Source organism: Pan troglodytes, chromosome 16 (genome assembly GCF_028858775.2).
Source record: "Pan troglodytes isolate AG18354 chromosome 16, NHGRI_mPanTro3-v2.0_pri, whole genome shotgun sequence".
NCBI lineage: Eukaryota > Metazoa > Chordata > Mammalia > Primates > Hominidae > Pan > Pan troglodytes.
In genome coordinates this window covers 16,995,207-17,010,946 of record NC_072414.2, presented here as the reverse complement: position 1 = coordinate 17,010,946, position 15,740 = coordinate 16,995,207, and the positions used below count along the sequence as shown (strand labels likewise).

General features: G+C 39.3%; 1 protein-coding gene across 1 annotated transcript; it reads right to left on the bottom strand.

The window, feature by feature from the left end:
• Window positions 1–1,576: 1,576 nt before the first annotated feature.
• Window positions 1,577–13,404, bottom strand: LOC112207462 (sterile alpha motif domain-containing protein 1-like). Its single transcript, XM_054666842.1, has 3 exons — window positions 11,743–13,404; window positions 11,262–11,428; window positions 1,577–3,177 (listed from the first exon to the last, which is right to left on the bottom strand). The coding sequence occupies exons 1-2, from the start codon at window positions 13,091–13,093 to the stop codon at window positions 11,397–11,399; spliced, it is 1,383 nt and encodes a 460-aa protein (XP_054522817.1). The 5' UTR covers window positions 13,094–13,404; the 3' UTR covers window positions 1,577–3,177; window positions 11,262–11,396.
• Between the last annotated feature and the right edge of the window lie 2,336 nt (window positions 13,405–15,740).

The following is a 15,740-nucleotide window of genomic DNA, read 5'->3' as shown; positions in this document are numbered from 1 at the left end:
TTAAATTATTCTATCCAGAGAATAAAAAGCAATTATTTCACAAGAACATGTGTATGTTGACACGACATTTTAAAATCTAGATTTTAAAGTAGGTCCCGTATACTTTTGAGTCAATTAGAATATGTGTGTATCAGTCTGTCTACAGTTTTACACCTGTCAAAATGTACTTGAACTACAACAATTTCCTTGAACAATTTTGAAATGTATTATTCCTCTGAAACTGATTAAAAGAATTATGGTCGAGTGAAATTCTGATTGGCATAATTTGGGAGAGAAATTATTCCTTGGACATCAACCTCTGCCAAGATAGTTTTTAATGATATTGAGACTTTTTGATTTACAAAACTTGTTATATAAAAAATACTAAGACGATGGCAGATAATACACAGACTTTAATTAAAATTGTACTAAAATTAAATGTCTAAATAAATTAGAAGGGTACATGGTACATCTAATTGTATGTTTATATATTTTATTTGTGCATTTTATTCTTAGGGTTGCTTTTGCTTTAGTTTGTAAAACGTTCTTATTTTTATGATAATGTAGCATATACCAAATAAAGAAAAATCATGAAATAGAAAATAAAGAAGAAAACATTAGCTATTGTCAACCAAATAAAAATTGTGCAATCTCTAAGCACATGAACTATGTATTATTTGTACAAAATGTACAATGTTTATGCCTCACAGGGTGAGGTAGAGACTGCAAAACATCGAACCTGGGACAAATAAGTAAGAAAATTTTCACAACATATTAATATTATAGAAAATGTTGAACTTAACAGTTAAGATACAAGTAGTGAAAAATGATAGTATTTAATGAGATCTAGAAAATTTAATCTATATCTGTAATGTGTGAGAAGTATTAGAATAATGCTTGTATTTCTGGTTTGGCATCGATTTCTATTGAGACTGGAAACAGTAGAAGTGAGGGGAAAAGAATTTAAATTGTGGATACTTGAGTTTTATACCTAGGAGTTTGAGAAATACATTTTGTTACTATCAAAGCAGTTGGTACAAGAGTGTACAAAATTCCCTAATTGTCTCTACGTGGAGAAGACACAGACAAACAGAGAATAGCAAAACAGAAATAGCAAAAAAGCACAAAAAAACTTTACCTGTATTTTTAGGTAAAAGGCAATTAGAGTAGGAAAACATGAAATTTGTGTTTTATCAAAATTTTTCTCTTTCCCATAATATAGTTGATTATATTACTGGAAAAAAATTGAAGCACTGGTATGTTCACAAAAAAAAGCAAAACATAAGGTCAAAACCATGGGAATGCAGGGAGCAGACAAAATATACCTAAACACCGAAACTGATTTTGCCCTGCGGACATGTACCAAAATGAATGAGTGCAGATTCCTACTGTCATACATCACATAGGACGTAAAGAAATACATAGCTTTTCCCAAGATAGGGCATCACACAGGAGCTCCTCCCTAAAGCTAGGACCAAAATTTCTATCCTCAGTATAAAGAAGAATCAGAGATAAATTAGTCCCATTTCACATTCCCTGGAAATGGCAAATAAAAATGACTTGAGATTGGACAGATTTAAAGAAACTCAAACGTTAATGATTTACAGCAATTTATTTAAAAATTGTTTAAATGTGCAGTCCAAACATAAGTCCAAACACCTTTAGGCCAAGAATTAACATAATGTGGTCCCAGAATGGTGGTGCCTTTAGTAGACTCACAAAAAAATTCAAATTCTCTTTGGCAAATTTTCTTCTCACTAATCCTCAAAAGTCCACAAAAATAATTTTCAGAGAAAAATAAATATTTGTCATTCAAAGGCATCTAAGTACACAAGGAAATGATATTCCACCATTTGAAAGGAAAGCAGAAAAAGAGTATAAACGGATACACAAAGGTTCATTAGTAGAAATATCACTGTTAGATTATAAAGCACATTTGCTTTCAAAAAATTTTTTTAAAAATGAATATATTTTTAGGAGACTAAAAAATTGATGTAGCAAATTTGAAAAGCAGTTTGTATAAAAATATAGTATTTTAAATTAAAAACTCAAAAATGAACTCATCAGATTAGACGTGGCCATGGTGGGAGTTAATAAATATTTCAGAATGCATTACAGAAAATTTAACAAAATGCAAAATGTGGACAGAATCATGAAGAGACATGGAAGATACAGTGAGAAAGTGTAGCATGTGTTTAGTGAGTGTTCTCATAGACGAAGGAAACTGGGAAGGGACAATATGTGATGGTATTTTGGCTGAAAGTTCTCTAGACTTTTTTAAGACACTAATCCGCATATTCAAAAATTCCATGCATGCTAAGCAAGCTACAGTGGAGATAAACCTACACCTACGTATCTCCTAGAGAAATAGCAAAGAATCAGGAAGGGAAAAATATTTCAATTAACACTAGAAAAATCAAATTACCTTTAATCATATTGAAATCGGAAAGAATGAAAGGTAAAATAAACAATATTGTTTGTTAAGAATAATGCCATTCTGAAATTCTCAACCAAGAAAAATATTCATCAGCCTATGGCTAAATAACATATTTAGAGACAAAAAACAAAACGCCACCAGCAGAATTCCACTAAAGAAACTAAAGAGAAACTCTGAAAACATGCTTCAGAAAGGTTGAAGTTCTGAAATCAAAGAATGAACACAGAGCAAAAAATATATTGTAAACATAGATAGATCTAAATAAAAAATTAGGTGTTGAATCAAAAAGATGTTTAAAATTAGATAAGCAGTGCAATATGTATGTTAGGAGCAAATTATTAGGGCTGAAGTATTCAAAGACCCCTTAATTGTCTGACAAGAGCAGAAAGCTGAGTATGACTTTGCAACTCTTTTTGTTTGTTTTTGAGGAGTCGTCTCACTCACTCTTTCGCCCAGGCTGGAGTGCAGTGGCGCCATCTCGGCTCACTGCAACCTCTGCCTCCCAGGTTCAAGCAATTCTCCTGCCTCAGCCTCCTGAGTAGCGGGGATTACAGCCGCGTGCCACCATGCCTGGCTAATTTTTGTATTTTTAGTAGAGATGGGGTTTCACCATGTTGATCAGGCTAGTCTCCAACTCCTGACCTCGTGATCCACATGCCTTGGCCTCCCGAAGTGTTGAGGTTACAGGTGTGAGCCACTGCACGTCACCGACTTTGGAACTGTAATAAATTCACTGGACATTATGCATTTCTCTGTTGTATCTATGAAAACAATAAAAATAAAAGTCATAATTTAAAAAGAAGAAGACAGAAACTGATAGGAGAAAATGAGACATTATATATATATACAACAAATTAATAAAACAAATTAGTATAAATGATCAAAGATTAACTTAAACCTAAGTAGACAATGTTTTTGTTAAAATACGAAGATTGGCAAAATTTAAAAATTCCGTCACTATCATAGTTACAAGAGAGGCAACTAATACATAAATTTTCAGAAACTTTGAAGTTCAAACAATACAGATAGTGTGTATATATGATATACGTACAAACATACATGAATATAAATTTTTAAAAAGTTGCTATGTAGACAAAATGGAACATAAGTTAGAAAAATTTATTAAAATAAGTTAGCCTAACAGTGTGATAAAAGTTTTGTTATTAAGATGTGATGACTTAAATGTGCATTAGCCTGATACATATATACATATATACACACACCACACACTCTCTCTCACACACACACACGTATTTAGAGAGTCAAATTACATAAAGCAAAAATATCAGAAAGTAAGTAGAAATGGATAAGCCCTCAAATCATTATAGACATTTCAAACACACATCTTTCAGTAACAGATAAAAGAAAAAATTGAGAGTAAGTTTTAAAAGATGCTAGTGGATTTTAAAAAGGGCAAATGTTATATAAGGAACATGAATATAATTCATGTCATTTTCATGTTCATACAGAATACTTACAAAAATTAACATTTTCTAGAGCATACCACAAATTCAAACAATTTTCACGGAAATAACGTGGCACAGAATATATTTCCTAAACAAACAGCAATGAAGGTAGATATCAATACAGAAAAGAAAGCTAGAAACATAAGTCTAATATTATTGGTTGGAAGCTATTTCAATGAATATTGAAATGTTTTAAAGGTGAATAGTCAATACAAATGAACCAAACACTTTTGTAAGGCCACTAAGATGCATGTGTAATGTGTAATGCCTCCTTTTATAAGGAGTCCATCTGTAACATCACCTGGGCTATTTGACAACTGCAAAGTGAATGTGAGGAGGAGAGAAACAGTGAGAGAGAGATAAAACCAGTAAAATAAACATAAAGAATGAAGGAAATATCCAGCTGCCATGGTTCACGCCTGTAATCCCAGCACTTTGGGAGGCCGAGGCAGGTGGATCACCTGAGGTCAGGAGTTCGAGACCAGCCTGGTCCAACAGGGTGAAACCCACTCTCTACTAAATATACAAAAATTAGCCTGGCATGGTGGCATGCCCCTGTAATCTCAGCTACTCGGGAGGCTGAGGTGGGAGAATTGCTTGAACGTGGGGGCTGGAGGTTGCAGTGAGTAGAGATTACACCACTACACTCCAGCCTGTGCAACAGAGCAAGACTCCATCTCAAAAAAAAAAAAAAAAAAGAGGAAATAGTACATGAAAAAGCAGAAGTAAAGCAACTGAGTATATATTTAAAAATGCAAAAGCTCACTTTTTCAGAAAAATATTAAAATATTAAATCTAAGAAATATCTTGGTAGACAGAGAAAAATACAGAAAATGCACAAAAAAAATTACCTGGAATGCAAAGGATACAAAACGTCAGCAGTTGTAGATTTTAAATAAGCAATGACTTTGAGTTCAACCATGATGGGGTATATTGAAAAGAATCTCTCAGAAAAAAAGGAAAAGAAAACTGTTATAAAGCTATGTATAGAATGTTAAGCACTATTGAAGTCTTCCAAATCTACCAGTTATGGAGTTATTGGTCTTGGACTAACTCTCCTGAAAAGAAAAAAACAAAACAAAACAAAACCTAAAAACCTGGATAAAATAGCCTACCGTGGGCACTGGCAATGCAACCAAGCAGGTAGGACCTGGGTGCTACATTCTGTTTGTCAGAACACGAAGCATTCATAGTATTCTCACCCTCACTCTCACCTTTTAATCTTAGATCTGCTATTAAATGTATTCAACATCAATCCTTTGGTCAAAATTTCTTTACTCACATTGTGCTTGATGTACTTGGAGAGACTGTTCAAGAAAGTGTGAGTAGTGAATTCCTCAAACTCTTGCATATTTAAAATTATATTTTTGAGCTTTGATGCTTGAAGTGTAGCTTGGGTAACGGGTGGGCTTTAAGCCAATTTTGGCATGCAAGGGGTTGAGTTTATTACGCATCAGCACCGCTGAAAATCGTGAGGATGCAGGCTTAATTTCAACACTATTCTAAATACTTGAAAGATATTATATAATTCTTTAATAAACTCCTGTGTCTACAAATTGTTCACATTAACTCAATATCCATGTGAAACATCTATAAAATCAAGGCACTGTTATTTAGTGGAGACTTGCTGGCTACTCTATGAGAGGAGGTATTGTTATTGTGATCTCATCCTCTCATAAATGTGTATCATATTACTCATAACCAGCCCTTCATATTCTATTCTTATTTTGGCATTTTAAAATAAGGTATCTTTGAAACACTTGAATTCAAAGAGGGAATCTGAATAGTTTTTAGAATGTCAATGAAATGCTATTTATTCATGCTTCAACAAATAAAAGTTGACTAAAGTGCTTCCGTCAAACTTTCTGGAACATTTTTTATCTAAATTCTAAGAACAATCGCAATAGGTTTTAACTACAAATGTGAGAATAGTCTAAATGTTAGGGTGGAAAAATATTTTAAATAATTTTATAGTAATTTTTTTCATCATAGTGACAGTGTGCTAAATTTTTTAAGTCAAATATTACTGTGGACATTTAAGTCAAGATTCTAAGAAGCTGTTCTAAAGTCCAAAATTTAGATTCATATACAATGATATTATATATATTTGCATATAAAATTAATGTGAGCCATGTTTCAAATAGTTGAGAGCTTATTATATCAAAGATTCTTGATTATATAAAATGTCAATTACTTATAGGCACACATGCTTTAAATAATTACAAAGGCAGTTGTGGTTGATTCTACTCTTGCTACTGGCATTTCTATGGACATAATATTATGGTCTGAAGAATATTTAGTCAAATTTATCCCTCATATGATCAGAAGAACAATGCAAGATAGTTTATATTTGAAAGGAAAAAATCTTTATATGGTTCTGAAAGCCTAGATCATTAACAACTTGGATAATAATTAGCATAAAAATACACAAACATGCCCTCTTCCTAGCAGTAAGTACATAGTGACAACAGAATCGAAGCATGTGGCTCCTCTTCTCTGCCCTTTCTAGATGGCACAATTCCTCATGAATCTAAGTGCAGTCATAGGGTGGATTAGGGTGACCTGCCATTTGTATGCAACTGATCTCTATTTTGGAAGTAGTTAATGTAAAAATATGTTTTTAAAAGATAATTTCAAATTTCAGGGCAAACTGGCATGGCTTCACCCCTTTTCTTTGTAACATTTTTTCTAAGGTTGGAAAAGTAAGGTAGGCTTTAGTACGATTTTTAATAATCAGTTTTCAAAGTGAGACGCAAAATGGTGGCGCCAACACATTTCAAGTCTGCTACATTTTGAATACACTTATTGGAGAAAAGACCTTCTCATCATTTTTCTCTTACAGGAAAGGAAAGAACATGTACAGTTGACCCTTAAGCAACACGGAGTTGGGGGTGCTGGCCGCCCTGCACAGTAGAAAATCCACTATTACTTTGACTCCCCCAAAACTTAACTACTAATAGCCTACTGTAAGCCTTACAAATAACACAGTCAATTAACACATATTTAATATATGTCTCATATACTGTATTCTTAACATGCCAGAGAAAAGAAAAAGACAATCATAAGGAAAATATATTTACTAGTTATTAAATGGAAGTAGATGATCCAACAGGTCTTCATCCTCATCCTTTTCATGGGCAGGGTGTGGAGAAGGATGTAGAATTGTTGGTTTTTCTAAGTGGACGTGCACAGTTCAAACCCCTGTGGTGCAAAGGCCACCTGTATAGCCATTGAATAGCAATTTATTTTTAGAAATTAATCCCACTAAAATACTCTTAGAAGGATGCCAAGAAAAAATATGCATAAGTATTTTTGGTTCATCTATTTCATCATTTCATTTCCTCATTTCACTTCCTTTCATTTCATTTCATCCTTTCATCATTTCATTATTTCATCTCAACATTTCATTTCATTATTTCACTTCATTTCATTATTTCATCTCAACATTTCATTTGATTTCATCATTTCAGTTCATCTCATCATTTCATCTCATGACTTCATTTCATCTCATGATTTCATCTCATGATTTCATCTTTTCATCTCATCCTTTCATTTCAAATTTTCATCTCATTTCATCTCATCATTTCATTTCAATTATTTCATCATTTCATTTCATCATTTCAACATTTGACTTCATTTCATCATTTCATCATTACATATCATTTCATCATTTCATCTTTTCATCATTACATTTCATCATTTCATTTCCTCATTTCATCCTTTCATTTCATTTCATCTCATCATTGCATTTCGTCATTTCATCATTTCACTTCATCTCATCATTTCATTTCATCTCATGATTTCATCTCATGATTTCATTTCATCTCATTTCATCTTTTCATCTCGTCATTTCATTTCATTTGATCATTTCATCAATTCATCATTTCATTATTTCAGCATTTCATTTCATCATTTGATCTTTTCATTTCATCATTTCATCATTCCACTTCTTCATTTCATTTCATCATTACATTTCATTTCCTCGTTTCATTTCACCATTTCATCAGTTCATCATCCCATCATTTCATCTCACCATTTCATCCTTTCATCTCATTATTTCATCATTTCATCTCATTTCATCATTTCGTCTTATCATTTCATCTCATCATTTCATCATTTCATCTCAACATTTCATCGTTTCACTTCATCTCATGATTTCATCTCATTTCATCTTGTCATCTCATTTCTTCATCTCATTTCATTTCATCATATTTCAGCAATTCATCATTTCATTTCATTTATTTCATCATTTCATCATTTATTTCATAATTTCATCATTTGACTTCATTTCATTTCAATTCATATCATTTCATCATTTCATCTTTTCATTTCATTTTTTCATTTCACTTCATCATTTCATTTCATCATTTCATCATTTCATCTCATCGTTTGCATTTCATCATTTCATTTCATCTCATGATTTCATCTCATCATTTCATCTTTTCATCTTATTTCATCTCGTCATTTCATTTGATCATTTCATCTATTCACCATTTCATCATTTCATCATTTAATCATTTCACTTCATCATTTGATTTCATCATTTCATGTCATTTCTTCATCATTTTATCTTTTCATCATTTCATTTCATTTCATCATTACACTTCATTTCATTTCATCATTTCATTTCCTCATTTCATCTCACCATTTCATCATTCCATCTCATCATTTCATTTCATCTCATCATTTCCTTATTTCATTTCATCATTTCACTTCATCTCATCATTTCATCATTTCATCTCATGATTTCATTTCATCTCATCATTTCTTCTCATGATTTCATATTATCTCATCGATTCATTTCATCTTTTCATCTAATCATTTCATTACTTCATTTCATTTCATCTTTTCATCTCGTCATTCATTTAATCATTTCATCAATTCATCATTTCATTTCCTCATTTCATCATTTCAATTCATTTCATTCCATCATTTCATATCATTTCTTCATTTCACCATTTCATTTCATCATTTCACTTCATTTCATCATTTCGTTTTATTTCATTTCACCATTTCATCATTTCGTCGTTTCATTTTTTCATTTCATCATTTCATTTCATTTCAGTGATACTTGTATTTAAGTGCTAATGCGATGCCCAGGAGACACTCTATTTCCCTTTGTAAAACACCTCCTTCAACAAAAGGCAACCTCTCATGGCTGGCTAAGTCTACAAGGATAACAGCCTCTCTTCAACCACCCAATCTGATTTAGAACCTCAAACAGCACCTCAGTTTCATAAAAACCTAAAACACAAACACAACACTTGGTTGTAAGTGAGACAACAGTTTCTTGTCTCTTTCTCTGCTCAAGGCTTAAGGCCGTGTCTCCCCAACTACGTTCAGTGGAAGAAAAGATCCCCTGGACAAATAAGTTTGAGAACTGTTGGTGCAGGACTTCTGAGAACCTTTAAAACACAAATCCTCATCCGCAGGGATCTTCAGGAGGGAGATGGCTGATGCATCACAACTTTCTTTCACAGGAGCATCCTGCAGAATACAGTATGAGATACAGAAATGCTGCATTGTGTCTTTTTAAGGGCCCGGGCCTTGGTGGCAGTGGGGTAGGAGCTCTCCAGATAGCATCTAATGAGTAGAAACATTCAGGTGGCTTTTTTTTTCCTTATTGGCAAAACTGTGTGTGCACCATGAATGAAGCTGGTCTCCCTTATCCATATCAAAACTAAACCCAAATTAATTGGCTAAATTGGGACTCAACCCCTCCAGGAGCCACGCGGAAGAAAGCCCCACCACACTTTAAAGTAGCTTACCTCATCATAATTGAGGAAAGAAAAACGCTTATGATCAGTATGCTGCTAATACAAGTCTACAGATAATGCTGTATGAAAAATTATTTTTCCCAATCATAGCTGGCATAGTCCACATTTTGCATTACACTTTCCCCCCTTTTTTAAAATTTTAAACACAGGTCTTTTTCTCTTCTTCTTTTAAATTTTAATTTACTTATACAAGACGGAGTCTCAGTATGTCACCCAGGCTGGTCTTCAACTCCTGAGCTCAAGCGATACATCCGTCTCCGCCTCCCAAAGTGCTGAGATTACAGGCCTGAGACACTGTGCCCGGCCTTAAACACAAATCTTAATTCATTCTTACAATTATCCTCAGGTTAGAAAAATAGAAGGGGAAGAAAAATGGCAAGCAGGTAGGCTGACTTTGGCTTCATTATTTGGAAGGACAGTTTGCTCAGTTAAAACACACTACTGCCTACAAAGGCCAAGACAACAGAAAAATACAGACATATAAATAGATTTTATATGTGACAGTGTTTGAATGGAGACATTTTCAATGCAAATGACAAACAGCTGTGCTTGGGAATAAATGACAATGATTTTTTTTAATTCAACAGCTGTCCTGAGAGCACGTCTCTACATCTCTACCTGCATTCTGGAATCAGGGAGAAAGCCAAAACGGATGACAAGACACTAGATCAGCCGTGTCCAACCCTTTGACTACAAGGACTTTTCCGCCTATTTGTGGTGGTGTGTATCATGAAAATTATGCACAAATCATTTTTTTTCTTTTTCAAGCTCATCAGCTGTTGTTAGCATTAGTGTATTTTATGAGTGGCCCAGGAGCATTCTTCTTCCAATGTGGCCCTGAGAAGCCAAAAGACTGGACACCGTGCACTAGATCAAAAGGCTACTCCTTCTGGAAGCAACTGTAAAAAATTTATGACATTATCTTGACATGAAAACCAATGGATAGTGGGACAGAATGCAAAATCTTCAAGAATTTTTCTTATTGTTTTTTTTTTTTTTTTTTTTTTTTTGAGTCAAGGTGTTGCTCTGTGGCCCAGGCTGGAGTACACTGGTGAGATCACAGCTCAGTGCAGGCTCAAGTGCTCCTCCCGCCTCAGCCACAGTAGTAGCTGGGACTACAGATGTGCACAACCACCCCCGGCTAATATTTTATTTTTTGTAGAGACGAGGTCTCACTACATTGTCCAGGTTGGTCTCAAACTCCTTGACTCAAGGGATCCAGAACAGGATAACAGGTGTGAGCCACCACACCTGGCCATGTGCATGAACTTTTAAGACCAACACAAGGCCCCACAAAAGTTAAGGTTTTCCCACCTAATTTCCAGGGTATCTTTTGGTGCAAGGATGAGAAGCCCTTAAAAGTACAGAGACAACTCCAAAGATTTAAGAGAGTTCATTCGGGCTGAGCCAGCTTACTGGGCAGACTGATCTTCAAAAAAGGCCCACCCATGACATACGCCAGATGGCTCTACAAGAATCTCTTCAGTCCTCAGGGTCCCTAAGATACTGGACAGAGCTAGGAAAGCAAACCCATTTGCTTTTTCCTGCAGGAAACCCCTTGAGATCAAGACCCCACAATCAGAAGAGGATGGAGTGACTCACTCTCAGTCAACAGGCCAGACTCAAGATCGTACAATGTCTTAACCAAGGGTGTGGGCCTCCAGGTCTGACTCCCATCTCAGTTCTCCTTTAATAAGCACACTTTGTTACTTCTCCTTAACAGGGGTTCCTGGCAAGTCATTTCTTCCTCAGGCCTTTGGTTTCCTCACCTACAAGATGAGAGAGCCTTACCAAATGGAAATTCAGGGTGGAAGGGGATGTCTACACGCAGCCCACTCCCCACCCACAGGACCCTGGAGCCTCCATCCCAGTTCCCACCATGCACCCGCCCCACAAATTGTGCTCAAGGTGAGGGCTGGTCCCGGGTCCTCCTGCTGTCGCATCAGCGAATGCAGGAGGGAGGGGAAGACTCCAAGGGCGCGACGTGGGCTCAAGGATGCAACTCGGCCAGGAGCGAATTGGGGCCCCGAGGGAGGTGTCCGGGCCCCTCCTGGAACCCAACCCGGGTCCCCGAACCCCTTACCTCCAGGGTCGGTATCTTCTGCTGGGTGAGGTCGTTGGACACAGTGCACTTGGCGCCCAGCCCGCGAAGACTGCCAATGAAGATGCCGATGAGCTTCTGGAGCTGCCCGCGGCCCCTGCGCCACCTTCGGCGAATGCCGCATCACCCCCGCCACCGCCCTCCTTCTTCTCTCCCATCGCCTCCGCGCGCAGTGCCGCTCTATGCAGGCCACAGAGGCCGAGGCAGGGAGCCCGGGGCGCCGACGCCTAGGCAAAGAACCCCCGAGCCGGGAGACTGGACCAGGAGCGCCCCTTGGCGCTGCCCTTGCCAGGACGCCAGTGGAGCTAGCAGCCGAGTCTGCGGCTCCCGCCCTTAGAGCCGTGGCAGCGGGGAGAAAAATCCTCCAAGGCGGGGGTAAAAATCCGCAGCGGTGGCAAAAAGCCACGGCGCCGGGGGCAAAAAGCAGCGGGAGTGCGGGCAAAAGAACCACAAAAAGCCGCGATGGTGGGGGGAAAAAGCCACGGCAGCAAAAAGCCTCAGCGGCAGGGACAAAAAACCGCGGACGCGCGGGCAAAACGCCACGGCGTCGGGGGGAAAAGCCACGGCGGCAGGGGCAAAAAGCTCCGGCGACAAAAACCCGCGGCGGTGGGGGAAAAAGCCGCGGCGGCAGGGGCAAAAGGCCGCAAAAAGTAGTGGCGGCGGGGGCAAAACGCCTCGGCGGCTGGGGCAGAAAACCGCGGCGGTGTGGGCGAAAACCCGCGACCAGGGGAAAAGGCAGCGGGGAGCAAAAAGCCGCGGCTGCAGGGACAAAAACGGGCGGCGGGGAGCAAAAAGCCGCGGCGGTGGGCGCAAAAAGCCGCGTCGGCAAAACCCGCGGCGGCGGGGAGCAAAAAACTGCGGCGGCGGGGGAAATAGCTGCAAAAAGCAGTGGCGACAGGTGCAAAAAGCCACGGCGGCGGGGGTAAAAATCGGCGGCGGCGAGGGAAAAAAGCCGCGGCGAAGGAGTCAAAAAGCCTCGGCGGCCGGGAGCAAAAAGCAGCGGCAGCGGGGACAAAAAGGAGCGGCGGTGGGGAGCAAAAAGCCACGTCGGCAAAACCCGCGGCGGCGGGGAAAAAAGCTGCAGAAAGCAGCGGCGACGGGGGCAAAAAGCCTCGGCGGCAAAAAACCGCGGCGGCGGGGGCAAAAAGACGCGGTGGCCAAAACCCACGGAGGCGCGGGCAAAAAGCCGCGGCGGCGGGGGGTAAAAAGCCGTGGCGGCGGGGGGTAAAAAGCCGTGTCGACAAAAGCCACCGCGATGGGGGTAAAAAGCCGCGTTGGCAAAAACCGCGGCGGCGCGGAGCAAAAAGCCGCCGCGGTGGGTGCAAAAAGTCATGGCGGCCAAAAGCCGCCGTGGCGGGGGCAAAAAGCCGTGACGGCGGCGGCAAAAAGCCGCGAGACGGCGGGGGCAAAAAGCCACAAAAGCCGCGGCGGCGGGGGCAAAAAGCCGCGGCGAAGGGAACAAAAAACCGCAGCAGTGGGGTAAAAAATCACGTCGGCAAAAGCCGTGATGGCGAAGGCAAAAAGCCGCGGCGGTGGGCGCAAAAAGCCGCCTCCGCAAAGGCCGTGGCGGCGGGGGCAAAAAGCCGCGGTGGTGGGGGTAAAAAGCCGCGTTGGCAAAAACCGTGGCGGCGGGTCGCAAAAAGCCGCGTCAACTAAAGCCACGGCGGCCAAAGCCGCGGAGGCGCGGGCAAAAAGCCGTGACGGCGGCGACGGCAAAAAGCCGCGAGACGGTGGGGGCAAAATACCGCGGCGGAAAAAAGCCGTGGCGGCGCGGGCCAAAAGCAGCGGGGGCAAAAAAACATAAAAAGCCGCGGCGGCGGGGGAAAAAAGCCGCAAAAAGCCTCGTCGGCGTGGTGGGGCGGGGGGGGGGGCGCAAAAAGCCGCGTCAGCAAAAGCCGCGGCGGCGGGGAGCAAAAAGCCGCGGCGTTGGGGTAAAAAAGCCGCAAAAGCCGCGGCGGCGGGGGCAAAATACAGCGGCGGCAAAAAGCCGCGGCGGCGAGAGCAGAAAGCCCCGGTGGCGCGGGCAAAAAGTCGCGGTGGTGGGGGCAAATAAACAGCTGGACTGGGGGCAAAAAAAGCCGCGAGGGCGGCGGCGGCAAAAAGCCGCAAAAAGCAGCGGCGGCGGGGGGAAAAAGCCGCAAAAAGCAGCGGCGGCTGGGGTAAAAAGCCTCGGCGGCGGGGGCAAAAAACCGCGGCGGCGAGGGCAAAAAGCCGCGGTGGCGGGGTAAAAAGCCGCGGCAGCGGGGGCAAAAAGACCCGGCGACAAAAAGCTGCGGCGGCGGGGAGCAGAAAGCCGCGGCGGTGGGGGTAAAAAGCCGCGTCGTCAAAAGCGTGGCGGCGGGGATCGAAAGCCACGGCGGCGGGGGCAAAATACCGCGGCGGCAAAAAGCCGGGGCGGCGAGGGCAAAAAGCCGCAAAAAGAGCCTTTTTAGGGAAAAGTGCAATTACTAACATCTAAATAATATATTAAGGATGCTAATCTAAAATTTGCTAATAGCATCATATTTACAAAATAATAACTATTAACATGAGAAGGAATGTAATATTTAATAATTAGCATATTACAATTACAATTCTGGGAATTCTGATCAATGCAATAAAATATCAAGAAGAAATAACTAATTCGAAAGAGGTGATAACATATTATTTACAAATATTACAAGTATAAGGAATCTTAAAATGATCATTTTCTATAATATAGTAAATGGTTAAAGTCTACCTTAGGAAAGTAACACTAAGAGAAAATGTTAATAAAAATATCTTTGGAGTTATTTATGTTAACAAAATTTGGAAAAGCCTAAATATTTAGCTAGAAGGAAACGGTACATTGATATAGACTGGCATTAAACTTAGTTTCTTGATTTGATTAAACTTAGTTTCTATGAGACATTTGTATCATTCAAAGTTGTATGTATAGACACTGACTGAAACACAAAGTGGGTCATAATATTGAATATGTGATATAATGGCAACCATGAAGGAAATATCAGAGAACCAAATGGAAGGAAAAGAGCAGAACCTGAATAATGATTACCTTTGGACAGTGGGATCTTAGTTCCTTTTACTCTTCCTACAAATTTAAAATTTGCAAATTTATTATCTTGAGAATATGAGAATACGTTATATTTATAATTAGAAAACATAAAATGAGTGCTAAATAAACAAATATACCAAATTCTGTTTAGAATTCACTTCCCCAAGAAACTTTCTTTGATTAATCCCACTGGCATTGATCATTATTTTATATGGCACCCCCATACTTATGTATTCAGTTTCTAACAAATTAATTTGCATGTTTTGAAAAATCAATTTATAAGCATAATTATGGCATTTCTACATTTATATAGTGTAGTCTCCAAACTGAATTATAAGCTTGAGGATATGAGGAACCACAGTGTATTTCCAATTATATTTATACAATAAATCATGTGGTACTTTGTGCAGAGTGAATGTTGTTAACTTACTGAAGACCTGACGAAACATGGGAAAGATGGCAATGTCTGACAAGAGGAACAGACGTGAAATAAAATCCAACATTCTGTGTAATTCTTATTGTCTCTTAACCCTACTTGTTGAATTACAAAAACTTCATATACAAAAATTCGAGCATTATACTCTTTAGCTGTACATTATTTCAAAACAAACTTATACATGGCTCTCACTATTACAATAGTCTTCCCACTGTAAAAACTTTTAAGCTGTAACTTTCTGCCATTACTACATTACCTTCATATTAGTTTATGCCATACTTCTTTCTGAGTTTCTGTCAATATTCATCTGAGGTATTTTTGTGTAAAAATTAGATAGTAACAGGAAAATAGATAACTGCTTCCAATAGGTAGAAGTCATTACTACAACTTTGCCTATTAACACATACACTCTATTTCTTCATGTCCTAGATGTTCAGGTATATGGGAATGAAACAATGAGTTGGAACCTCTTGATTCAGTTATTCTGTTGACAAACAATGTGTATAGCTC